Source organism: Hyperoodon ampullatus (genome assembly GCF_949752795.1).
Source record: "Hyperoodon ampullatus genome assembly, chromosome: 1".
Taxonomy (NCBI): Eukaryota; Metazoa; Chordata; class Mammalia; order Artiodactyla; family Ziphiidae; genus Hyperoodon; species Hyperoodon ampullatus.
Genome location: NC_136914.1, coordinates 197,083,706 through 197,110,275, shown reverse-complemented (window position 1 = coordinate 197,110,275; position 26,570 = coordinate 197,083,706). Strand labels below are relative to the sequence as shown.

Here is a 26,570-nt window from a genome sequence, read left to right as displayed (position 1 = left end):
TGAAGATCTGGAGATGTGGGTAGCAACAGAGTCCGAGCTCACGGAGACTGGAGGCCATGTGGAAGTGGGGCAGATCCTGTCTTTGGATGGAAATAATTCTACCTGTGCAAATGTCACAGGTCCAGGCTTCTGAGTAAGTCTCCTTCAATGTGAAAAGAAAGAGAAAATTGGAACAGTAGATGATGTACTTCTACTCCTGACTCAGCAGAAGTGGGATGTTCAACCCTCTCCTCATTCAGAAAACACACACCCTCACACCAGCGTACTCTCAGTTCCCCACTGGCCACGAGGTTACTGTTCCAGAGACTTTGCCCAGAAAGCCCTTCACCTGAGATCCCAGCCTTCCCTGACCTTCTCAGATCTGAGTCTACCCTTCTAATCCATGTCTCAGACAACCTGTATTTTCCCTCTAAAGACAGCACTTGCCACAATGTGTAATTACATATTTATGTGGCTATCTGATTAACGTCTGTCTTCCCTATTAGATCCTAAGCTATATTGGGGCAGGTCTGTGTTGCATACTATGGTATATCCAGCATCCACAATGGTAGATCCTATTATATGTTAGGTACAAAGAAGGAATTCAACAGACAACTGTAGCTCAAAACACATGAATGAATAAGGGGAGTTAGAACTATATAGTCCCTAAACTCCTTCCAGTCCTAAAAGATGTTAATATACACAGTCTAATATAAAGGAGTGCCATGGAGCTGAATTCCACCCCATCTCCACAACAAAAACCCCAGAAGCCAAGTAACATGGGCAACGGTGTGAATTAACTTCTTTTGGTCTCTTCAGACATACTGGTCCTTTAGAATCTTTCTTATAAGTCCCTGTAGCTTTTTTATTATTTTTTTAATCAAATTTATACACATCAGTGTATACACGTCAATCTCAATCGCCCAATTCATCACACCACCATCCCCACCCACCCGTGGCGGCTCTCCCCCCTTGGTGTCCATGCGTTTGTTCTCTACTTCTGTGTCTCAACTTCTGCCCTGCAAACCAGTTCATCTGTACCACTTTTCTAGGATCCACATACATGCGTTAATATACGATAGTTGTTTTGCTCTTTCTGACTTACTTCACTCTCTATGACAATCTCTAGATCCATCCACGTCTCAACAAATGACCCAATTTCGTGCCTTCTTATGGCTGAGTAGTATTCCATTGTATATATGTACCACACCTTCTTTATCTATTCATCTGTCAATGGGCATTTAGGTTGCTTCCATGACCTGGCTATTGTAAATAGTGCTGCAATGAACATTGGGGTGCATACGTCTTTTTGAATTATGGTTTTCTGTGGGTATATGGCCAGTAGTGGGATTGCTGGATCATATGGTAATTCTATTTTTAGCTTTTTAAGGAACCTCCATACTGTTCTCCATAGTGGCTGTATCAATTTACATTCCCACCAACAGTGAAAGAGGGTTACCCTTTCTCCACACCCTCTCCAGCATTTGTTGTTTGTAAATTTTCTGATGAAAATCAGAAATTCTAACTGGTGTGAGGTGATAACTCATTGTAGTTTTGATTTGCATTTCTCTAGTAATTAGTGATGTTGAGTAGCTTTTCATGTGCTTCTTGGCCATCTGTATGTCTTCTTTGGAGAAATGTCTATTTAGGTCTTCTGCCCATTTTTGGATTGGGTTGTTTGTTTCTTTAATATGGAGCTGCATGAGCTGTTTATGTTTTGGAGATTAATCCTTTGTCTGTTGATTCGTTTGCAAATATTTTGTCTCATTCTGAGGGTTGTCTTTCCGTCTCTTTATGGTTTCCTTTGCTGTGCAAAACCTTTGAAGTTTCATTAGGTCCCATTTGTTCATTTTTGGTTTTATTTCCATTACTCTAGGAGGTGGATCAAAAAGATCTTGCTGTGATTTATGTCAAAGAGTGTTCCTTCCTATGTTTTCCTCTAAGAGTTTTATACTGTCCAGTCTTACATTTAGGTCTGGAATCCATTTTGAATTTATTTTTGTGTATGGTGTTAGGGAGTGTTCTAATTTCATTCTTTTACATGTAGCTGTCCAGTTTTCCCAGCACGACTTATTGAAGAGACTGTCTTTTCTCCATTGTATATCCTTGCCTCCTTTGTCATAGATTAGTTGACCATAGGTGCGTGGGTTTACCTCTGGGCTTTCTATCTTGTTCCATTGATCTATGTTTCTGTTTTTGTGCCAGTACCATATTGTCTTGATTACTGTAGCTTTGTAGTATAGTCTGAAGTCAGGGAGTCTGATTCCTCCAGCTCCGTTTTTTTCCCTCAAGACTGCTTTAGCTATTCGGGGTCTATATTGTCTCCATACAAATTTTAAGATTTTTTGTTCTAGTTCCAGAAAAAATGCCATTGGCAATTTGATAGGGATTGCATTGAATCTGTAGATTGCTTTGGGTAGTATAGTCATTTTCACAATATTGATTCTTCCAACCCAAGAACATGGTCTATCTCTCCATCTGTTGGTATCATCTTTAATTTCTTTCATCAGTGTCTTATAGTTTTCTGCATACAGGTCTTTTGTCTCCTTAGGTAGGTTTATTCCTAGGTATTTTATTCATTTTGTTTCAATGGTAAAAAAGAGTGTTTCCTTAATTTCTCTTTCAGATTTTTCATCATTAGTGTATAGGAATGCAAGAGATTCTGTGCATTAATTTTGTATCCTGCAACTTTACCAAATTCATTGATTAGCTCTAGTAGTTTTCTGGTGGTATATTTAGGATTCTCTATGTATAGTATCATGTCATCTGCAAACAGTGACAGTTTTACTTCTTCTTTTTCAATTTATATTCCTTTTATTTCTTTTTCTTCTCTAATTGCCATGGCTAGGACTTCCAAAACTGTGTTGAATAATAGTGGTGAGAGTGGACATCCTTGCCTTGTTCCTGATCTTAGAGGAAACACCATTGAGAATAATGTTTGTGGTGGGTTTGTCGTATATGGCCTTTATTACGTTGAAGTAGGTTCCCTCTATGCCCACTCTCTGGAGAGTTTTTATAAACAGATATTGAATTTTGTCAGAAGCTTTTTCTGCATCTATTGAGATGATCATATGGTTTTTCTTCTTCAATTTGTTAATATGGTGTATCACATTGATTGTTTTGCATATATTGAAGAATCCCTGCATCCCTGGGATAAATCCCACATGATCATGGTGTATGATCCTTTTAATGTGTTGTTGGATTCTGTTTGCTAGTATTTTGTTGAGGATTTTTGCATGTATATTCATCAGTGATATTGGTTTCTAATTTTCTTTTTTTGTAGTATTTTTGCCTGGTTTTGGTATCAGGGTGATGGTGGCCTCATAGAATTAGTTTGGGAGTGTTCCTTCCTCTGCAATTTTTTGGAGTTTGAGAAGGCTGGGTGTTAGCTCTTCTCTAAATGTTTGATAGAATTCACCTGTGAAGCCATCTGGTCCTGGACTTTTGTTTGTGGGAAGATTTTTAATCACAGTTTCAATTTCATTACTTGTGATTGATCTGTTCACATTTTCTATTTCTTCCTGGTTCAGTCTTGGAAGGTTACACCTTTCTAAGAATTTGTCCATTTCTTCCATATTTTCCATTATATTGGCATAGAGTTGCTTGTAGCAGTCTCTTAGGATGCTTTGTATTTCTGCAGTGTCTGTTGTAAGTTCTCCTTTTTCATTTCTAATTTTATTGATTTGAGTCCTCTCCCTCTTTTTCTTGATGAGTCTGGCTAATGGTTTACCAATTTTGTTTATCTTCTCAAAGAACCAGATTTTAGTTTTATTGATCTTTGCTATTGTTTTCTTTGTTTCTATTTCATTTATTTCTGCTCTGACCTTTATGATTTCTTTCCTTCTGCTAACTTTGGGTTTTGTTTGTTCTTCTTTTTCTAGTTCCTTTAGGTGTAAGGTTAGATTGTTTATTTGAGACTTTTCTTGTTTCTTGAGGTAGGCTTGTATAGCTATAAACTTCCCTCTTAGAACTGCTTTTGCTGCATCCCATAGGTTTTGGATCGTCGTGTTTTTATTGTCATTTTTCTCTAGGTATTTTTTGATTTCCTCTTTGATTTCTTCAGTGATCTCTTGGTTATTTAGTAATGTATGATTTAGCCTCCATGTGTTTGTGTTTTTTTACATTTTTTCCCTGTAATTGATTTCTGATCTCATAGCATTGTGGTCAGAAAAGATGCTGGCTATGATTTCAATTTTCTTAAATTTACTGAGGCTTGATTTGTGACCCAAGATGTGATCTATCCTGGAGAACGTTCCGTGCGCACCTGAGAAGAAAGTGTAATCTGATGTTTTTGGATGGAATGTCCTATAAATATCAATTAGATCTATCTGGTCTATTGTGTCATTTAAAGCTTCTGTTTCCTTATTTATTTTCATTTTGGATGATCTGTCCATTGGTGTAAGTGAGGTGTTAAAGTCCCCCACTATTATTGTGTTACTGTCGATTTCCTCTTTTATAGCTGTTAGCAGTTGCCTTATATATTGAGGTGTTCCTATGTTGGGTGCATATATATTTTTAATTGTTATATCTTCTTCTTGGATTGATCCCTTGATCATTATGTAGTGCCCTTCCTTGTCTCTTGTAACATTTTTTTTTTTTTTTTTTTTTTTAGAGTTCAGGTAGTGTTTTGGTTTATTAGTGTTGTCACAGTGACAGGAACACCCAGAGTAGGCAGAGGAACTCCTACTAGAACCTTTTTCTTACCATTCCCTTCCCCTGGGGCTCAGAGCCTCTAGGCTTTTCCTTTCCCCCTACTTCCAGGGCTTTCCTTCCCCCTACTTCCAGGCCTTTCCTTGGCCCTTAGCATGCTAGGATGTGGACAGGAATCAGAAATGGATCCTTTTCCCAGCACTAGCTGTGTGCTGCATTCATGGAAAGTGGGAAGCTATACACAGGTATCCGTCTTGGGTACCAAGATTACCAGTTCCCATAGTGCTGGATCTCGGTTGTCTGGTAAACCAGTGGCACTTCACTGCCCCAGGGTGGTTGGCCATCCTTCTGGATTTTTTCCCAGTGCGGCAACTGCCACCATTCAGGATGGCTCCCTACATCTGGCACGGCCACCATGAGTTCTAGGAGCCAACAGGGCGTCCTCCTCAGAACAGTGCTCGGGCAATCTTCCTCCCTGTGGCCTTGATCTTGGGAAAAGAACCCCCTCCTCCCTCACTTGGGGGAGTTCCCGAGGCAGAAGGGCCACTGGCGCGGCCCAGTGTAGCAGTGGAGGGCCGTCGCCACTGCCGCAGGAGGAAACTGAGTGAAGCTCCACCCATAGTGTAGAAGACGTTAGCCGAGCGGGGGATGGTCAGCTCTCACTCCTCTGGGAGCAGCTGCAATAGCTCATACTCTGAAGCCACCGCAAAATCATGATTGTTTTTCTTAAGAACATGACTGATGACACTTGGAGCCTTGTACTGGCTTGTCACCAAGATGCTCTTGTAGACACTGCCATCTTCCCCCAGCTCCATCTGGACTTGGATCATGCGGCAATCAGAGGCGCCCTGACCCAGGCCCCCCTCCCCCATATCCAGCCCCCCTGGAGGCCCCTTCTGCACCCCCACTGAGCGGGGAGCCACAGGAGGCTGAGCGGCAGTGACCTCGAGAAGGCCTCGGGGAGGAAGCTGGGGGAGAGAGGTGGCTGGGGTCAGCGGGACTCTGCAGGGCTGGAGTGCTTTCCAGGGCAGAGTCCAGAGATGAGACAGACGGTCACTTCATGTGCTGAGCCAGCTGGGTCAGCAGTGGAGCAGGGGTTCCAGGCACCTCCTCTGCCCCCACACTGGGCCAGTCCCAGGAAACAAGGGGTGTGGGACCTCCAACAGAACCCAGCACCTCTGTCCACTGCAAGATGACCAGCGTTGGTCAAAGCACCCGCGGGGCAGGAGGGTCATTGGTACTGGATGGCTCCACCTCACAGGGCACTTGATGGCTCTGGGCCTCTGTCAGTGGCTGGAGCCCCTGTAGCCACCGCTGGATATCAGGGTCAGGTTGGAGGTCATAGACACGACATTTGTTCTGGAGCTGCCTCAGCTCAGAAAGGACAGCAAACTCCTTCCTCCGCTTGTCAAAATCGATGTATCCGTTCTCCAGCTCATCCTTGGAGGCTGTGTCCAGCATCACGAGGTCCTTCAAGAAGGTGCCAAGGTATGGGACCACACCCCCACCCCGGGGACTTCTTGGAATTTGGCTCCAGAGAAGGCTGCAACTTCACCTCCTGCAGGAGGAGCTCCCGGCTCTGGGAATAATTATCCTCCTCGGAGAAAATCTGGCAGAGGCTGGAAAAGACTGAGGCTGTCCCTGACTGCTTCCCCCAAGGCTGCCCGAAGCCTGTAGATGGGGCTGGATTGCAGGGCCAACACCACAGCATACACTAAAGAGAAGTTTTGGAGCAGATGGCACTCCTCTGCCACACGGATCCACTTCTCCAGCATCCGGGCCCTCTGGGGTGGACGGAGTGGCCATATGGTTACCTCCTCAGGCCCCTCTCCGGTTGAGGTAGCCCCCAAGGACAGAGCTGACCACTGCCCCTGCCACCTTGTTGAACTGTATGACAGTAGCCTGGACAGATGGGAAGAGGTGGGAATGTCCTGGCCAGTCTCTGTGACCCCACAGGCCCCCAGGCACTGAGAGGGGACCAGATTGAGAAATAGGTCCGCATCTAGCAGGGTCAGCTGTTCGGCCAAGTGGTCAGTGAGGAACACCAAGACATCCGTGGGGTCAGCAGGGGGATCGCCGGGGAGGGCCGGGGCTTAGGAAGTTCGGGGGTCTGGGGGTCCACCCAGGACCAGAGGTTGCGGATGAGGTCAGCGCCGCCCCCCCAACACCCTCCCCTGCTACATACCCTCTCTGAAGCAAGAAGCTCTCAAGCCATTCAACCTGACCCTTGACCTCAGAGCAAAAATCCTCAGGGTGAGAGGCCAGCCAGGTTGACAGTACAGAGATGGCTACCCCTTTTGTCCTCTCTAGCTCATCAGTAGGATGAGATTCAAGGGCTTCCAGCCTGTCAGCCATAAGCCCTAGCAGGGCAGGTGTGGAGGTAAAGGCCCGGTGAGTAGCCAGGAAGGCTGCCGTGAAGGTCATGTCAGTCCCTGATGTCCGGGCGTCCAGCAGGTGTCTGACCAGGGCTTCCAGAGTGCCAGCTCGGAGCCTCCAGGAGGAATGCAGGGGAGGCCTCAGGGCCAAGAGATCAACAGGCCGATACTGGCAACTTGTGACAGTAAAGGTGACACCATCCTCCTCCTCATCCCAGACAGACACAGGGGCCTCGTCATCTTCCTCCTCCTCCTCCTCCTCCTCCTGCCCCCCGCCCACACCACGGCCACCTGCGCCCCCACCCTCTTTGGGGTCTTGACTCCGGAAGCTGCTCAGCACGACTCCCCCGGGGGGGCTCATGTCCCAAAACAGCCGCAGGGGCCGCGGGAGCATGGCCGAGTGAAGGAATCAGTGGGGTTGGGCCATGGGGGTGCCTGCTCAGGAGGGGTGGGGGCAGCGCGGGTCCCGGGCCGCTGTTCCCGTAGGTCTCCGGCCCCTGATCCTCTTGTAACATTCTTTATTTTAAAGTCTATTTTATCTGATATGAGTATTGCTACTCCAGCTTTCTTTTGATTTCCATTTGCATGGAATATCTTTTTCCATCCCCTCTCTTTCAGTCTGTATGTGTCCCTAGGCCTGAAGTGGGTCTCTTGTAGACAGCATATATATGGATCTTGTTTTTGTATCCATTCAGCAAGCCTGTATCTTTTGGTTGGAGCATTTAATCCATTCACGTTTAAGGTAATTATCGATATGTATGTTCCTATGACCATTTTCTTAACTGTTTTGGGTTTGTTTTTGTAGGTCCTTTTCTTCTCTTGTGTTTCCCACTTAGAGAAGGTCCTTTAGCATTTGTTGTAGAGCTGGTTTGGTGGTGCTGAACTCTCTTAGCTTTTGCTTGTCTGTAAAGCTTTTGATTTCTGAATTGAATCTGAATGAGATCCTTGCCGGGTAGAGTAATCTTGGTTGTAGGTTCTTCCCTTTCATCACTTTAAGTATATCATGCCACTCCCTTCTGGCTTGTAGAGTTTCTGGTGAGAAATCAGCTGTTAACCTTATGGGAGTTTCCTTGTATGTTATTTGTCGTTTTTCCCTTGCTGCTTTCAATAATTTTTCTTTGTCTTTAATTTTTGCCAGTTTGATTACTATGTGTCTCAGCGTGTTTCTCCTTAGGTTTATCCTGTATGGGACTCGCTGTGCTTCCTGGACTTGGGTGGTTATTTCCTTTCCCATGTCAGGGAAGTTTTCAACTATAATCTCTTCAAATATTTTCTCTGGTCCTTTCTCTCTTCTTCTTCTGGGACACCTATAATGCAAATGTTGTTGCGCTTAATGTTGTCTCAGAGGTCTCTTAGGCTGTCTTCATTTCTTTTCATTTTTTTTTCCTTATTCTGTTCCACAGCAGTGAATTCCACCATTCTGTCTTCCAGGTCACGTATCCGTTCTTCTGCCTCAGTTATTCTGCTATTGATTCCTTCTAGTGTAGTTTTCATTTCAGTTATTGTATTGTTCATCTCTGTTTGTTCTTTAATTCTTCTAGGTCTTTGTTAAACATTTCTTGCATCTTCTCGATCTTTGTCTCCATTCTTTTTCCGAGGTCCTGGATCATCTTCACTATCATTATTCTGAATTCTTTTTCTGGAAGGTTGCCTATCTCCACTTCATTTAGTTGTTTTTCTGGGGTTTTATCTTGTTCCTTCATCTGGTACATAGCCCTCTGCCTTTTCATCTTGTCTATCTTTCTGTGAATGTGGTTTTTGTTCCACAGGCTGCAGGATTGTAGTTCTTCTTGCTTCTGCTGCCTACCCTCTGGTGTCCCTGTAGCTTTAACAGCAACTTCGGCAACCTCATCAGTCTGCCTCAGTTAGCCCTTTTGAACAAACAAAGCTTGTCCTTTTGAATGTGACTTTAGTACTCTATAAACAAATCAGGTCTCCATTAGCTACAGTGATGCTGGCAGGGCCTGGAAATAGAGACCATTTTCCTCCTTTCTTTTTTCTTCAGTTGGAATTTCTAGACCTTTAATATAAACTTCAATTTTGTTGTTGTTTGTTGTTTTTATTTTTTTAATTGTGGTAAAATACACTGAATATAAAATTGACCGTTTTTACTATTTTTAAGTGTACAGTGTGGCATTAAGTACTTTCAAATTGTTGTGTAACCATCACCACCACTCATCTCCAGGTGTTGTTTTTTAAAATCCAGTGGAGTAAAAATAATATATTTTCCAAGAGTATTTGAGGTTGAAAATTGAGGTAAATTCTTCCAAATTCTCCATAAAAAGATAAAATCACAAGCGCTCATCTAAGAACAGCACTTCAGTTCCCGGTGACAAAAGCAGATGCCTGGGGACAGGCCACTTTCCCTTAGCAGCAGTTGGAAATCCTGGGAGTACCCAGCTCAGTGACCACAACACACCAACAGCTAAGGGCCTTTCCTAGAACTTATCTCCCCCAAAGCAGTGTTGACAGCTGGTCTCCACTGAGGGCTTCTGATGTGCTGGGCACTCTGGTAAGTGAGTCAGTAGTATGATATTATTCCATTTAATCCTCACAACCATCCTCCAAGTAGGTACTATCTCCATGTAACACATAAGGAAACAGGTGTAGAGAGAATACACTTGCCCAAAGTCTCAGAGCTGGCAAATGGCAGATCTGGGATTGAAATCAAAGCTGTCTCATCTCTGGCCAGCATTCCACAGAAGTGGCAGCTTTTAATTAAGGCGTGTGGTTTGGGACTGGATCAGTTTGGTGCCTTCGAGAGAAACCTGCGGGGTTCTGTGTGTGCCAGAATGTGCAATGTTTGTGCTAAAGGAATATCTGACAACTCACTAACTGCCAGTGTTCAGTGACAAACCAGCAATTAAGGAAGTGGTAAACCAAGCAGACCTCAACTCTACCTCCCCACCAAGTCCACCAGGACAAAGGCACTTGCCCAGAGGACACAGGTGCAGCTCATGATTCTTCAGTTCATTAAGCCCTATGTTTGTTTGTTTCTGCAATGTGGTCATTGCGTATCTACTTGGCAGTAGTTCCCAGACTTCAGTGTCATGAGAACAGCCCAGGACGCCTGTTACCTGTGTAGATTCCCAGGTTCTACAACCTGGAGGTTTGAATTGGGTATGCTCTGGGAGTGAGAACGAGGAGTCAGCACCCACAGGGGAGCCTGAGGCAGAGGCTGACAGATTCTGTTGCCAGGCTAGTCCTTCTTCACACGCTCTTCACAGCCAAGGAGGGAGCAGTTTTACCTGTTCAAGATGCTCACTCTACTCACTGAGTCAGCGAACTTCTATGAGGCAGCCACCCAAGTCAGAGGCTGTGCTGTCGTAATTTAACATTTATTTTGTGACTATTTGGTTAATGATTATCTCTTCCACTAGACTATAACCTTCATGAGGGTCAGGACTTTGCCAGTCTTGCTCACTGCAGTATCCCTAGGGCCTAAAGTAGAGTAGACGGTCAATGACTATTTATTAAATGAATAAATTGAGTGAAAGAGTATTAAAACATAGGCAAAGACAAATGAAACCCAATTCTTGTCCTCAATATGCTTACAACCTGGGTAGCTGGGCAAGTAGAGTCATCAGTACAACAGACTTCCTGTGTTTTGCCAGATGTGGCCCAGGCATGAGGCCACCACCTCCCCAGCAAGGCTGAACCCAGACTGGACCAGGCAGGAAGACAACAAGCCTGGATCTTCAGGACTGGAGGGCCGAGCAGAACTGGGCTAGAAGAGGGCAAGTCAGATGGGAAGGGGCAGGGAAAAGGTAAGTGGCGATTTGTCACCGTACAGATAGGCTACAAAGATGATAATGATAATACATGAGCTACCAACCACTGAGTATCTGCAATGGGCCAGCATCCTATTCCATACTTCACACTGCATTTACTTTATCCCACTTCATTCCTACAGTAATTTATGAGATATCAATTATCAGTTCTGTCTTACAAATGGAAAAACTGGGGCTCAGAGAAGCTATGTCCTGTGACTATAAGAGCAGGGCTGAGGTTTAAACCCAGGCAGTGTGAATCCATGGCCCATGTTGTGTCACACTCTGAGCAGACAGAATAATTATCCCTGCAATAAGACAGGGATGAAGAATCAGAGGCAGTGGGTAGAGAGACAGCTGAAAGTCTTTCCATAGAGGGGCTTATGGCCACCACCCTCTTTAAACAGAAGCATGCAGAGGTTGTTCTCAACATTACATCCCAACGTGTTCCATCTTTATCCTAAAAGGTCCTCTAAGGAATCTAATCACTAAGATCTGGTCAACCTAAGTGTCTCTCACATTATCTCCTTAATGCCTTAATTCCACAGACAATGCCTTAGTTCCAGGCTCAACTGCCTTGTCTACACAATGTCAGGAACATCCTAACTGGTCTCTCCTCCTCTAATCTGCTCTCCAGCCAAGAGGAATCTTGGAAACACAATCTGGGCATAACCTCCCTGTTTGAAACCTTCAAAGCAGTGGTTGGCAAGCATGACTGCTCATTAGAATCACCTGGGAAGCTTTTAAAATATACCAGTGCCTGGGCTTCACCCCAAAGATTCTGATTTAATTGACCCAGAGTAGGGCCCAGATATGAGTATTTTTTAAAAGCTTCCCAGGTGCTTTTAATATGGAGCCAATCTTGAGCACTACTAGAGTTGAATGGATGAGACGTCCACTCCTGAGCTAGGCAAACTAAGCTCAGACTAAAGTCTCCTCTCCCACCATTCCTTCCTGCCCCATATTTAATATTCCAGCCATACTGAACTGCTGGTGATTCCCCAAGATCACTTGCTATTTTAAGCTGCCACTCTGTAACACATGGTATGGTCTTTGTAAAGAACATGTCCTACCTCACCTCCTGGGAAACTCCTTAGTGTTCCTTATTAGACCCAAGGCTGCCGCCTCCATGAAGTCTTCATATGACCAGGCACAATTGGTGACTCCTTCCTCTGGGCTGCCATAGCACTGCACCTACCTCTGTATTAATATGTCTCTATTGTTCTGAAACTATTTGTACAAACGACTCTCTCCCCCCACAAAAAGCAATAGGTATAGTGATGCTTCAGATACCTCTTGTGGCCACTTCACATGTCTTTGACCAATCTTCTTACTCCAGCTCTACCTGTACCTTCTCATCTCTCTATTTCTTCTCAGGGTCTTCTCTCCTACCACCTAGTAGGTCACCTGTGGTACCCACATAGCCCTTCTGACACATGTGCAAAACTGGAAGTGCCAGGGAGTTAACAACCTCTGGGACGACCCTTGACCAACAGGGGATGAGAACCAGGAGATAAATCCCTAGGGTAGATCATTCTGAAGTGTTTTCTCCACGGCTCTTCAGAGGGTCCTAGTGGGATCAAGCCAGTGACATTGCTATAAAGATTCACTTCAGATGCCAAAGACCTTGCTCCGTTTTCCCAGGCAAACACAATAACACAGAATCCCGGCAGTCTTGAAGACAACCATCATGAATGACGGAAGGTCATCCACGACCACGAGCATTCACCGAGAACACAGAGCCTAAGTCTGTCGTGGATTTTGCCTCCTAGGCAGTCTCCCTCTCCAGTGATGCAATAATGAACATATAAAAAGTTCAAATCAAGAAGGCAATCATGTACTTTTGGAGCTGGTAAACAAATAGCAAAACCAAGATGTCATGAGCCTTCAGTTATGAGTGAAGTTTTGCCAGGAGAGCCAACATCACTCAATATTAAAAGGCAAGAGACCATTGACAATGAGATAATATCAGCCTTCTGTGCTGACAAAGGAACTGCTGTGCACAGCCCCACTGGGTTGAATCTGTGTGGCAAACGGATGCCAATGTAATCCAGGCCTCTGCTATATAGCAAATGGTTTGGGTGGTTGGCAATAGTTTCAGAGGCCTGGCATATGCATCCATTTTTCCAGGCTCACAGTTTGGGATTTTCAAATGCAAAAAAATATATACTTCTGTATATGTATTCCAGGGCCTCTGTAGTCAAGTTAACTTCTGAATATGTCACTGCCCACATGTACATATGCATTCATTAGCATATTGGTCTCTTGGCCCTTGAAGATTTATTTATTATAATTCAAATGAAAGTTTAACATTGGTGTATTTGCAATACAAATTTAAACTTACCATGTGTTTCTAAATTAATGGATTAAATAAAATGATGGCCATATTACAAGGTATTAGTGAGCTATCCATGTCTCTGAAATTCTACTTTGATGAATTTGAAAGGAAGCAGAAATAAATCACAGCAGAGTTAATGACCCTAATTATTTTTAATGATACTAACTAGCTCCTCAAATGTGGAAATTTCACAAGAAGTCTGTCCATCCATGAATTAATTTCAAATTACTATATTTGATACATGTATGTGTTCTCTGGGGTCTTTTTAAAATTGATTTTAAAATTGATTTGTTTAATATTTTGGAGATGAGGAACAAGTCTTCTCCACAATCTTTGTCTCCCAAAGTGCTTTATACAGAGCTGTCTAATAAATTTTATAACTTTGGTGATAGTGATAATAACAGAGTAAGGGGACTTCCCTTGTGGCACAGTGGTTAAGAATCCACCTGCCAACACAGGGAACATGGGTTTGAGCCCCAGTCCTGGAAGATCCCACATTCTTGTTGTTTTTTTTTTGTTTGTTTTTGTTTTTTTGTTTTTTGCGGTACGTGGGCCTCTCATTGTTGTGGCCTCTCCCGTTGCAGAGCACAGGCTCCGGACGCGCAGGCTCAGCGGCCATGGCTCACGGGCCCAGCCACTCCGCGGCATGTGGGATCTTCCCAGACTGGGGCAAGAACCCATGTCCCCTGCATCGGCAGGCAGACTCTCAACCACTGTGCCACCAGGGAAGCCCCGGAATATCCCACATTCTGTGGAGCAACTAAGCCCGTGTGCCACAACTACTGAGCCTGTCCTCTAGAACCCGCGTGCCACAACTACTGAGCCTGAGTGCCACAACTACTGAAGCCCACGCGCCTAGAGCCCATGCTCCGCAACAAGAGAAGCCACCACTATGAGAAGCCTGCACACCGCAACTAAGAGTAGCCCCCGCTCACCGCAACTAGAGAAAGCCTGAGCGCAGCAATGAAGACCCAACACAGCCAAAAAATAAATAAATAAAATAATAATGGAGTAAAAAGAACAAAGAATGCAGTGTTCAATAAACAAAGAGTTCACTGTTTCCACAATGAAACAGTGAGTAAGAAGCAGAGATAGCACTAGATTGTAGAATACCAGCACAGTATATCACAGATCTGGATGTGGTGAATAAAGCATTTGTCTCTATTAGAATATTGATTTAATCAATTTGCTGAACAATCAAAGACAATCATCTTCCCACCACTAATTGATTCAAGGCATTCTTTCCTTCAGAATGAGCATCCGCTGCCATTTTACTTGCCTAGTTCCACGGAGACTGAATTGCTCCTGGGCTTCCAGAACCGCAACTCCTACTGTATGCTCTGATTTACCATAACCTCACTTTCCCTCCGCCCCACTCAGGGCCCCTCAAACACACTTGCGTGCACACACACACACACACACACACACTCAGGGGTTTGAGTTACCTTAACATTTTCTGGCAGTGGTTTGTTCTGGGTCAGTCCCAGAGCGAGCAGTGCTACCACAGCGATGACAGAGGAGAAGCCAAGGATGCCCAGTATGTTTTTAGAGCAAAATATCTTCACTGCAGACTCTAAAAACAAAAGAAGAATAGAAAATATCAACAAGAAATCAATAGACATTGATTTTCTTCCCCTTTCTATATGGCCTTGTGCTGGCTTTCTGGAGACAGCAAAGATAGATAAAAGCTGATCTTTATCCATGAGGCACTTGCAAAGTAATTGGGAAATAATACAAGAACAAAAGGATTTGTCTGTACTGTGATGAGGGCCAAAACTGAGTTAGTGGCTATGGTAAGGAGAATGGGCAGAATTAGATCAGTGATCAGATATGGGATGAAAAGGAAAAATCCCAAAGTGGCAGTTTGTTTAATAGGTCATGTAGGTCTATCAAGGTTCAAGTAACAAAGAAAGCAAGGATAGCCCTCCTCATTTTCAAAATCTACCGGAAAATGAGTATGATATTAAAAAGTATTCAGAGTATACCATCGAACATCGTAGTCCCTCTACTTCATGACATTTCCTGGCTTGACACATTCCTTCACTTCAACCACACTTATATGTTAAGTAATTGGTAACAGCGTAGGGGCTATGGAGTTTTGAACATTTCATCATTCACATTATCTTGTCTATCCTGTTCATACTCTTACCATCATGGGGCATAAAAAAGTTCCAGAAGGAGAATTCTACAGAAGGCAAATTTACTTTGATCAGGATAAATAGAGCTTACAGCAGAGGTGAACAGGAAATGGAATGGTTACACCATTCCCTCCATTCTCATCCTTCCTCTCTCAGCTTCCCAAGCTATCCCCAAGCCTTTTTCTTAGGCTTTGGGGAAGAAGGATAGGATCAAGTAATAAAAAAGCATGTGGAAATGAGATGGGTTCTCCAAAATAGTTTTCACTTCTCTAAGGACAGGGCAAGGGATTAAAGCAACTGAAAGAGGAACCTGTGTCCCCTCCTCCCCGTTCTCTCTTTCTCAGCAGCTATGGTTGCACCAACACAAGAGCTCCCCTTCAAGCTTGTGAGCACAGGTTGGACTTAATCCAAAGGACTGGAACTGCCTGGGTCTCCAGTCTGCATCCATCTCTAGAATCTTGGACCAGTTTGTACTCATCAGACCGAACAGTACAAAACTTAGGAGAAAAAGTTTTACCAACACCATTATCTATTCCTTCCAAACAAGGGAATCATAAATGAAATATACAGCACTTCCCCCCTTCTCGCTTCCCAAAAGAACCTCAGTTTTGTTCAGATGCCTGCCACTCCCCCAAGCAGCCCATACAGCTCCTAGAAAGGGGCTGACTGTTCTGCATAATCTCATTCCCTGTCCAGTGATTGGTTCAACAGTGGGCATATACTCCCAAAATGGCCTGTGTGACCCTGGAGGAAGTCTGCTGGGGCAAGCCTAGGAAAAGAAAGGAAGCATTCTCTCTTCTTCCTCAGATACTGTCCAGTCAAGGATGGCTGAGCAGAGAGATGGAAAGAACTTGAGTTCTTAAAGCATTTTGAGTTGCTAAAACAGCTAACCCTGATCTGATCCTCCCATGAGACTTACGCTTTGATCCAATTAGAGTCATGATTTAAAGACCTTGAAGCCAAAACATCCTGGTGTGGGAGAAACGTCCTTTTTGCTGCCAGGGCTCTGGAATCTGGAAAAGAGCCCCCTAAGTACTACCTACCTACCTGAGTACTACCTACCTCACTTCCCAAAGCCGTGATATTGACAAACACAGCTTACAACAGCACGTTTTAGACGAAAAATTACATATCTAATACCCAAGGGTTGCACACTGCAGCAATGTTTCTACTATAATAGAACTTTGAATGCTTTACTCCTTCAAAATGTCCAAAAGGTCTACCTATTCGTTTCCGTAAATATAACAATTTTGATTATATCATTTTCCTTCCATCCATTCAGGCACTAATCTTAGTAGCCAATGAAAATGACCAACAAGGTCCCTGATCTTTGGAGTTCACATCTAGTTGGGGAGATAGATGAACCAGAAAAGAAGTATGCAAATAAGTGACTTCAGGTCATGAAAAGTGTTGAGGAGAAATTAAAACCAAGGAATGTTACAGAGTGACTTGCAGCAGAGTTGGGGTGGGGAGATTAGACTGAGGGTCAGGAAGTGCTCTCTGAGAAGGTGATGTTTGAGCTTAGACCTGGATGATGAGAAAACAACAGCTACGAGAAGGAGAAAGAACTTTCCAGGGAGAGGAATTATCAACTGCAAAAGCCCTGAGGTGGGAAATAGATTGATGTGACTCTAGTAGTTTCTTCCTTTTCTTAATGAGAATATTTACTAACTCATTATTATCACTGAACAGTTGAAAGTGTACTTTTCCAGGGAACCCTCCTATACTGTTGGTGGGAATGTAAGTTGGTGCAGTCACTATGGAAAACAGTACAGAGGCTCCTCAGAAAACTAAAAATAGAGCTGCCATATGATCCAGCAATCCCACTGCTGGCATATAACCCGACAAAACTAAAACTATAATTCAAAAAGATACATCAATCAAGACAGTATGGTACTGGCACAAAAACAGAAATATAGATCAATGGAACAGGAGAGAAAACCCAGAAGTAAACCTACACACATATGGTCACCTTATCTTTGACAAAGGAGGCAAGAATATACAATGGAGAAAAGACAGCCTCTTCAATAAGTGGTGCTGGGAAAGCTGGACAGTTACATGTAAAAGAATGAAATTAGAACACTTCCTAACACCATACACAAAAATAAACTCAAGATGGATTAAAGACCTAAATGTAAGGCCAGACACTATAAAACTCTTAGAGGAAAACATAGGCAGAAAACTCTATGACATAAATCACAGCAAGATCCTTTTTGACCCACCTCTTTGAGTAATGGAAATAAAAACAAAAATAAACAAATGGGACCTAATGAAACTTAAAAGCTTTTGCACAGCAAAGGAAACCATAAACAAGATGAAAAGACAACGCTCTGAATGGGAGAAAATACTTGCAAAGGAAGCAATTGGCAAAGGATTAATCTCCAAAATATACAAGCAGCTCATGCAGCTCAATATCAAAAAAACAAACAACCCAATCCAAAAATGGGCGGAAGACCTAAATAGACATTTCTCCAAAGAAGACATACAGATGGCCAACAAACACATGAAAAGATGCTCAACATCACTAATCATTAGAGAAATGCAAATCAAAACCACAATGAGCTATCACCTCACACCAGCCAGAATGGCCATCATCAAAAAATCTAGAAATAATAAGTGCTGGAGAGGGTGTGGAGAAAAGGGAACCCTCCTGCACTGTTGGTTGGAATGCGAATTGATATAGCCACTATGGAGAACAGTATGGAGATTCCTTAGAAAACTAAAAATAGAACTACCATATGACCCAGCAATCCCACTACTGGGAATATACCCTGAAAAAACCATAATTCAAAAAGATACATGTACCACGATGTTCACTGCAGCACTATTTACAATAGCCAGGACATGGAAACAACCTAAATGTCCATCGACAGATGAATGGATAAAGAAGATGTGGCACATATATACAATGGAATATTTCTCAGCCATAAAAAGGAACGAAATTGAGTTACGTGTAGTGAGGTAGATGGACCTAGAGTCTGTCACACAGAGTGAAGTAAGTCAGAAAGAGAAAAACAAATACTGTATGCTAACTCATATATATGGAATCTAGAAATATGGTACTGATGAACCTAGTGGCAGGGCAGGAATAAAGATGCAGATGTTGAGAACGGACTTGAGGACACAGCGAGGGAAGAGGAGGCTGGGATGAAGTGAGAGAGTAGCACTGACATATATACACTACCAAATGTAAAATAGATAGCTAGTGGGAAGCTGTTGCATAGCACAGGGAGATCAGCTCGATACTTTGCAGATGACCTAGAGGGGTGGGATAGGGAGGGTGAAAGGGAGGCTCAAGAGGGAGGGGATATGGGGATATATGTATGCATGTAGCTGATTCACTTTGTTGTACAGCAGAAACTAAAACACTGTAAAGCAATTATACTCCAATAAAGATTTAAAAAAAAAAGACACATGCACCCCTATGTTCATAGCAGCACTACTCACAATAGCCAAAACATGGAAACAACCTAAATGTCCATCAACAGATGAATGGATAAAGAAGATGTGGTGTATATATACAATGGAGTACTACCCAGCCATAAAAAAGAACAAAATAATGCCATTTGCAGCAACATGGATGCAACTAGAGATTATCATACTAAGTGAAGTAAGTCAGAAAGAGAAAGACAGATACCATATGATATCGCTTATATGTGGAATCTAAAATATGGCACAAATGAACTTATCTACAAAACATAAACAGACTCCCAGACATAGAGAACAAACTTGTGGTTGCCAAGGGGGGGTGGGGAGGAGGAGGATGGACTGGGAGTTTGGGGTTAGTAGATGCAAACTATTACATTTCGAATGGATAAACAACAAGGTCCTACTGTATAGCACAGGGATCTATATCCAATCTCCTTAGATAAACCATATTGGAAAAGAATAAAAAAAAGAACGTATATATGTGTGTATAACTGAGTCACTGTGCTGTACAGCAGAAATTAACACAACACTGTAAATCAACTATACTTCAGTAAAAAAATAGAGAATAAAAATAAGGAAGTATACTTTTCCACATTTGCCCAGTTTTTGCAATGATATCCATATTATTAGAATATATTCAAGGCTTTCATCATATTTGTCTTATTAAAGATATGATAAGGAAAAGAACTTAGATCAGAGAAGAAGTTTAGGAATTTTTCATACACAATTTTCAAAAGCTGTATTATCAAAAAAATAATGGCTAAGTTTGTTTTTCATGTGACTGACTAGATTACCCAGAGAGGAATAATTAAAATACTGTGTTTTCTATGAACCATGGCAGGTAATTTTCAAAAGCCCTTATCACATGGAGGAAGCCAGACTCTTCTTAGGAAGTGGTAGCAGACGCGGGGGTCCAGGTGGACATATCTAGGATGTATTCATAAAAGGGAACCACTTCAGTAACTGCCCTCTCTTCCCAGGCCCCAGAGCTCTTTCAAATGCCATGACTGCTACAGTCAAGTTCTGTTATAGAAAATTCACAATGACTGTATTTCCCCCTGAAAAGCCATTCATTTCCCTTGTGGATAACAGAAACTTGACTTGTATCATACAACATGAAACAGTATTTCAAAAAACAATTTCAAGGAAAATTTTTACCGAAAATATCTAACAGCAAAGTGTTGTATTTGTTTTCCTTTGAATTGTCTCACTATCCTGGAGAATTCAAGACTGCCACTTCCCTCCCATTCTCCTCCTTTATATGACAAATGAGAAAGCTTTTCTGTTTGAGGTGAGAGCCAGGTAGAAGTGTCAGCTCTTCACTTGACAGAGACAAAAGTGAAGGAAACCAAGCTCTGAGAAAACACAGACTGATTTCAAGCCAATTAGCTATGTCAGAGGCAAAAAAAAAAAAAAAAAACTGATTCTTTTTCATTCTTACAGAAACAGCCATCGTGACATCCACAGTTGGCATCCTATTAATGATTAAAATTATTAAAATCTGTCCTTAGTCAAAATTCTGCTATACAGAGAAATCCCAGCATCTCTACTTCATGATACCAAAGATGTATTATCCTAAAATTTTACTCCATTAATAAAAAGATTTGGGGTGTTGACAGACGTGGTGGGTTTTTGGCAAAAACAACAAAAGTTTTGCTCTGCAGATTCAGTGAGACTCACTAGATTCAAATCACTTCCAACTTCTGATGGGTCACATCCGGACCAAGCTTGGCTTGTCATATAGAGAACAAAGCAGCCAATACAGACAAGCACTGGAGAGTAAACATCAGTGCAGTGCTGTGGTCCTTCCTGTGTTTACACAGCCCAGTGATGGAAGAATCATCACTGAAGCTCAGGGGACTGGTCCTAATCTGGCTTTGCCATTTCCCCAACTCCTAGATTCTCTGCCCCCTTTCTGCCATCTTCCTTCCTCTCCATCACGGGGGAGTTCTTGGTGATGCACATTTAGATTGTTCTCCCACTCAAGGGCTTTAAGATCCTTTCCCAGGTATTTCATTCCAGGGCCCTTAAACCCAACCTCTTCTATGGTGATATCCACCCCCCTGTTCCAGTCACCCCCACCTCTTCTACAACAGCCCTTTCTGGTATTTCCCTAATTCCCTTTCCTATCAGAATCCATCCTTCATGCGGCTGCAGAATTCCTCCATAATTAACATTCCCAGGGTTCTCCCTAATTAAGAATTTAATGTAGCTTCCTTCTGCTTGCCAGATGAAAGCCTCACTGGTCTACTTGGACCCGTCAGTCCTTCAGAAATTTAAGTCCTTCCCATCTCCCCATTCCAAAAAGCAGATGTGTGTGCCCGAGATCATAATTCCTGACATTATGACCACTAGACTGTAAGTTCCTTAAGTGAAGAGACTTTTTTTCTGGCTCATTCATTGCTATATCCCTAGTTGAACGCATAAATGAATTCTGGATTCTGACATTTGTCAACATGAGATTTCCTTCCGTTGGAATTCTATTCCTCTCTTTCTCCAACAAATCTTTTTCCTTGTCACCTTCAAAATCAAGCTCCCCTCCGTATGCTTCAAAGCTCAATTGTTCCAGTAGTCCTCTCTTCATGTGCTACCTCTAGATATTTAATGGATTGGCCTATTTCAGTTTGGGAGTTCTATAGTTGTTGTTCCATTCATTGTTCAACTAGTCAATAATTATTTATTGAATGCATTATACTATTCACTAGACCTGCCCTAGGCTCTGAGCTACAGTAGTGAACAAATCAAATAAACACCCCCATCCTCATGGTGCTTAGATGTTAGTCTGAAAGAAAAGATAATAAGCAAGATAAGTAAAATTTATAGTATGTTACATAATTATAAGTGCTAAGGAGAGAGAAAAAGCAGGTGAAGAGGCAGGATAGGGTAATTAGGAAAGACCTGAGATGGTGATATTAAAAGTGATAGGAATAAAGAGAAAGCAAGCATACCACTTGGGCAATAGAATTTAAGGTAACTGGAACTGCATGTGCAAAGGACCTGGGGTGGAACAGTGCCTGGCCATAAGGCCAGTGTGGCTGGATGAGTGATGAAGGGGAAAATAGTAAGAGGTGGTCAGGGGTGGGGTCAACTGGGTGCCTTGCTTGTGGGACCTTGCAGGTTCTGGGCTTTGTCTTTCTTTAAGTGATCCGACTTCCTTCTAATCGTTTGTATAATTTACACTCAGCACCATAGGGGTAAACAAGGAACCACCAGGAACCTTTGAAATACCTGGACAGGAAGGGTGTGGTCTTTTAGGCGGCGCACCCCTGTCTCTTGTGATGAGGTGCTGAGGCACCCCCATGAAGTCAGGTCATAGGACAGCCACACAGTCAAGCGTGGACAGAGCATGGCTCTGCTTGTGCCAGACCAGAGCTGAGAAGACGCATCCAGGAGGAGCAAGTACCATATCATGACAGCTCTTCTCTATACCTTCTGGGCTTCTTGGTGACCCAGGACTGGTGAATCTTTGCTGAGAGAGCACCATTATGAGGGGTCGCCAAGCCAACAGTCACCAGGATCCATCAGTAGAAAGCCAAACTCCACAGACTTCTGAAGGGTGGCTCAAGCTAGAGCAGAGTCCAAACAACCTTGTCTTTGCTCACGCTCTCTAAGCCTCCAATTCCTTGCATGCAAAATGGGAGTCACAATAGTACAGAATTCATAGGGTTGCTAGGTAAGAGTCAGTGAGCTAACAATTTACATAACAACCTACAAAAGAGCCCTCACTGTATTCAGGTTCTGCTCACAGCACTTTAAACACAGCAACTGATTTAACCTTCACAACACTCCTGTGAGGTAGTACTATTATCATCACCTGTATCAGTTTCCTAGGGCTGCCACAACAAATTACCACAAACATGGTGACTTAAAACAATAGAATTTTACTCTCTCACAATTCCGGAGGCCAGAAGTCTAGCATCAAGGTGTCAACAGGGCCAAAGGCTCTGGAGAGATTCTTTTCTTGCCTTGTCCAGCTTCTGGTAGCTCCCGGCATTCCTTGGTTTATGGCTGCATCACTCCAATATCTGCCTCTGTCTGCACATGGCCTTTTTCCCTGTCTCTGTGTGTATCAAATTTCCCTCTCCTTTCTCTTATGAGGACACCAGTCATTAGATTTAGGGCCCATCCTAAAGCCAGAACGATCTCAAGATCCTTAATTACATTTGCAAAGACTTTACTTCCAAATAAGGTCACAAATTACAGGTACTATTATTATCCTCATTATTGTCACTTTACAGGTGAGGAAACTGAGTCAGAGAGAGGTTAAGAAGATTGCCCAAACTTACACTGATGTAAATGTTGGGATCAGGAATTAAAGTCAGGCATTCTGGATCCAGAGGCCAGGCTTTTAGCCACCACCCTACCCTATACCACATGACTAAGGCTTAGTACAGTGCCTGTTGTGTGGTACTAGCGCTGTACATAGAAGCCAATCTCATGATTCAGAAGTGAAAAGTGACTGACTTTGAGGATTTGGCTGAAGGGGCTGTCTGGACTGTTGTCACTGATGACACCAGACAATGTTATATTTTTAAAATATGAAGTCTTAGAGAACAAACTGGAGGGCACAGTGGGGGAAGGGGAAGTTGGGACGAAGTGAGAGAGTAGCACTGACATATACACACTACCAAATGTAAAATGGATGGCTAGCGGGAAGCTGCTGCATAGCACAGGGAGATCAGCTCGATGCTTTGTGACCACCTAGAGGGGTGGGATAGGGAGGGTGAAAGGGAGGCTCAAGAGGGAGGGGATATGGGAACATATGTACACATATAACTGATTCACTTTGTTGTACAGCAGAAACTAACACAATATTGTAAAGCATTTATACTCTAATAAAGATGTGAAAAAATAAAATAAAATATGAAGTCTCTCGGTCCCTGATGGTCAGAAGCTAGCAGCTAAGAGGCAGAGGCTGGGATTACTGTTCCTAGGGAGGCTAAGGGACTTGCTCAAAGTCACACAGCTTGCAACTGACAGAGCAGTGACTGGATCCAAGTCTCTCAACTCCACTCCACTGCCTCAAGCACTGCCCTGCATTAGAGATGCATAGAAATTACTCAGCTTCATTCCTTCTCAGGTGACACAATGCAAAAGAACTCACCCAAAGTTCTGTTCAAATAGAAAGATCTTACATTTCACACATACCTCCCCCCATATTTTCCCAAGTAATAAATCCAGAGTCAAGTTTGAGGATAAAGCAGTTTAATTTGGTGGGGTTTTTTTCCTGCCTGCTTTTAAGTACAATGTCAATAAATAGACAAATACTAAAAATGTACTTCAAGGCCTCAATGATGACCAGTTAGTTAAAGGGTGAAAAGTAAAGGAGAGGGAGGGAAAACAAGATAGACACAGGCTTGGGAGAAGGAGCCAGAGAATAAGAGGGGAAGGGATAGGTGGGGGTGGGAATAGAAAGAGAGGTAGAGAGACAGGTTATTGAGTAAATACCCATGTCCTGTTCCACTGATCTCCTGAACCCAAGACTTCAGAGAAATTTACTTGCTTTTACTTATGATCTTTTGTTTCTGCTCTTTGAGATGTTAATTAGCTGGTTAGTCTCAGTTCACAGCTCTTTAGTTAGAAAAGGAGTGTATTTATCCTAACAAAGTAGACTGGCTGATCCTGAGTGGGCACCTCAGAGGTTCAGCTTTGGGTGGGAAGAGGCCATTTAGTGACCCGGGGCAGTGGAACCGGGGTGGGAGTGCACAACAAGCTCTTCCTGCAAATCAGACTCTGCCAACCCCACACTCTCCATCCCACCATTCTTTTTGCTGTGGGCTGTGCTCTTCTCAGATTAGCAGCAAGTAACTGACTTGGCACTGATGTGCCTGACTCTAAAAACGTTAATGACTGCAAAAATCAAATGCCAACAGAGGATCTGGGTGTGGGAAATAAGGAAGCAAAGGAATCCCCTTCCCTCTCTCTCCTTCTCCTCACTTCCTCCCACCATTTCGTCTCCCTCCTCACCCACACCCCTTCTGGCCTTTCCTGAATTCTTTTACCCAAGACTGCATGGAGCACAATAGGTCTTTGCGGACATCGTGGAATCCCCTACTCAAGTATAGGGTTGGCAAGGAGGAGGGTTGTTTCCGGCAGAGTGATATCATTGAGACTGCAGACAGGAATACCCTGTGTCCCAGCCAACAAGTGTTAACAATCTCCTGTATTGATGGTCTCTGCAATAAACACATTGCTTCTGCTAAACAAATCATCTTCCACATCTGAAATTGAAGAATTGTGCCCTAGGGATTCTATCTTTTCTCAAAGCAGCTGTGTTTGTCAACAAGCCTTGGGTATGTGTTGCTGGTGAGAAAGACTGAGAAAATCTGTGCTGGCCAAATATCACTAGTGTGGGGGTCGGAGTGGGGATGGGGTGAACTGATTCACCCACATTGCCCAGCCTTACAGCCCTCTGTTTTCTACATCTCACATTTGTAAGTTATCTTATTTCTACCTTCTCATTTTTGTACCTACGAGGTACAAAAGTCAGAAGCAACATAAAAATATTTCTGCAGCAAAATATGCCATAAGCAAAGTAAAAAATAACAAACTGAGGAAAATGTTTGCAACGACTATGAAATAGTTGGTTTCCTTAGTATACACAGAGTCATTAAAAATCATTAAGAAAATGATCAACCCATCTAGTAGAAAAATGGGCAAAGAACATAACTAGGCAACTTAAAGAAAAAGAAATATTTTCAACATATTAGAAGTATTCTAATTACCCTAACTTAAAGAAATGTAGTCAATGAAAATTGACATACCTTTTATTACTTAGAATAGTGAAGTTTTTTTAAAGTTTGATAAATATATAATGTTATTACATACTCATTAGAATGGCAAAAAAAACCTGACAATACCAAATGTTGGCAAGGATGCAGAGCTACTGAAACTCTCATACACTGCTGCTGGGGATGCAAAATGGCTCAGCTACTTTGGAAAGGGTTTGGTAGTTTCTTATGAAGTTAAACATATACTTACCATATGACCAGGCAATCCTACTCTTAGGTATTTACCCAAAAAGAATGAAGACATGTCTACACAAAAACCTGTACCTAAATATTTCTAACAGCTTTATTCATCACCAAAAACTCAAAACAACCCAAGTGCTCATCAACTAGTGAATGTACTCAAATTGTGATACAATGGAATTCTATTCAGCAACAAACAGGGCATAAACTACTCATAAATGCAACAACATGGATGAATCTCAAAAGCATTATGCTAAGTGAAAGAAGCCAGACTCAAAAGACTATGTGTGATTTCATTTATATGATATTCTGAAAAAGGCAAAACTAAGGACAGGAATCAGATCAATACGCAGTTTCAGGAACTGAGGATTGACTACAAAGGTCCACAAGGGAACTTTCTGAGATGATGGAAACATTCTGTATCTTGATTGTGGTGGTAGTTACAAGACTACACACATCTGTTAAAATTCACAGAACTGTACACCTAAAAAGGGTGAATTTTATTGAAAATTTGATAAAGAAACGTATACCAACAAAAATATGGGGAAACAGGCACTTCTTGCATGTTCATGGGAGTAAAAATCCACACAGCCTCTTTGGTGGGGGGCAATTTTGCAATATCTATCAAAGAGCAAAGCATATATATCCTTTGACCCAAGAATTCTACTTCTAGGAATTTAACCTGCTGGTAATACTTATCAATGTATGAAAAGATGCATGTATAGGAATGTTCAATGTAGCATTATTTGTAATTGCAATAATATAAGTTACTAAAGGTCCATTAATTGAGATCTGAATATATAAATTCTAGTACAGTTATGCATAATACTATTCAGGCATGGAAAAGATTGAGATCTATGAATGTTGATGCAAATGGTCTTCAAAACATTTTATATCGTGAAAAGCAAGATGTGGAACAA

At 42.7% G+C, this 26,570-nt stretch overlaps 1 protein-coding gene and 1 pseudogene across 2 annotated transcripts in view; both read right to left on the bottom strand.

Annotated features, from left to right (window-relative positions):
* The window catches only part of ENTPD1 (ectonucleoside triphosphate diphosphohydrolase 1), a gene marked incomplete at both ends in the record, with an annotated part of 65,387 nt that overhangs the window by 25,923 nt on the left and 12,894 nt on the right, over positions 1 to 26,570 (bottom strand). The window contains one exon of the mRNA XM_079719437.1: positions 14,558 to 14,685. Coding sequence (XP_079575563.1) covers positions 14,558 to 14,685 — 128 coding nt within the window. The remainder of the gene's footprint in view (positions 1 to 14,557; positions 14,686 to 26,570) is intronic.
* LOC307052119 (ral guanine nucleotide dissociation stimulator-like 2) lies at positions 4,194 to 7,398 on the bottom strand (annotated as a pseudogene). The gene has a single exon. The product of its transcript is annotated as a ral guanine nucleotide dissociation stimulator-like 2 (transcript).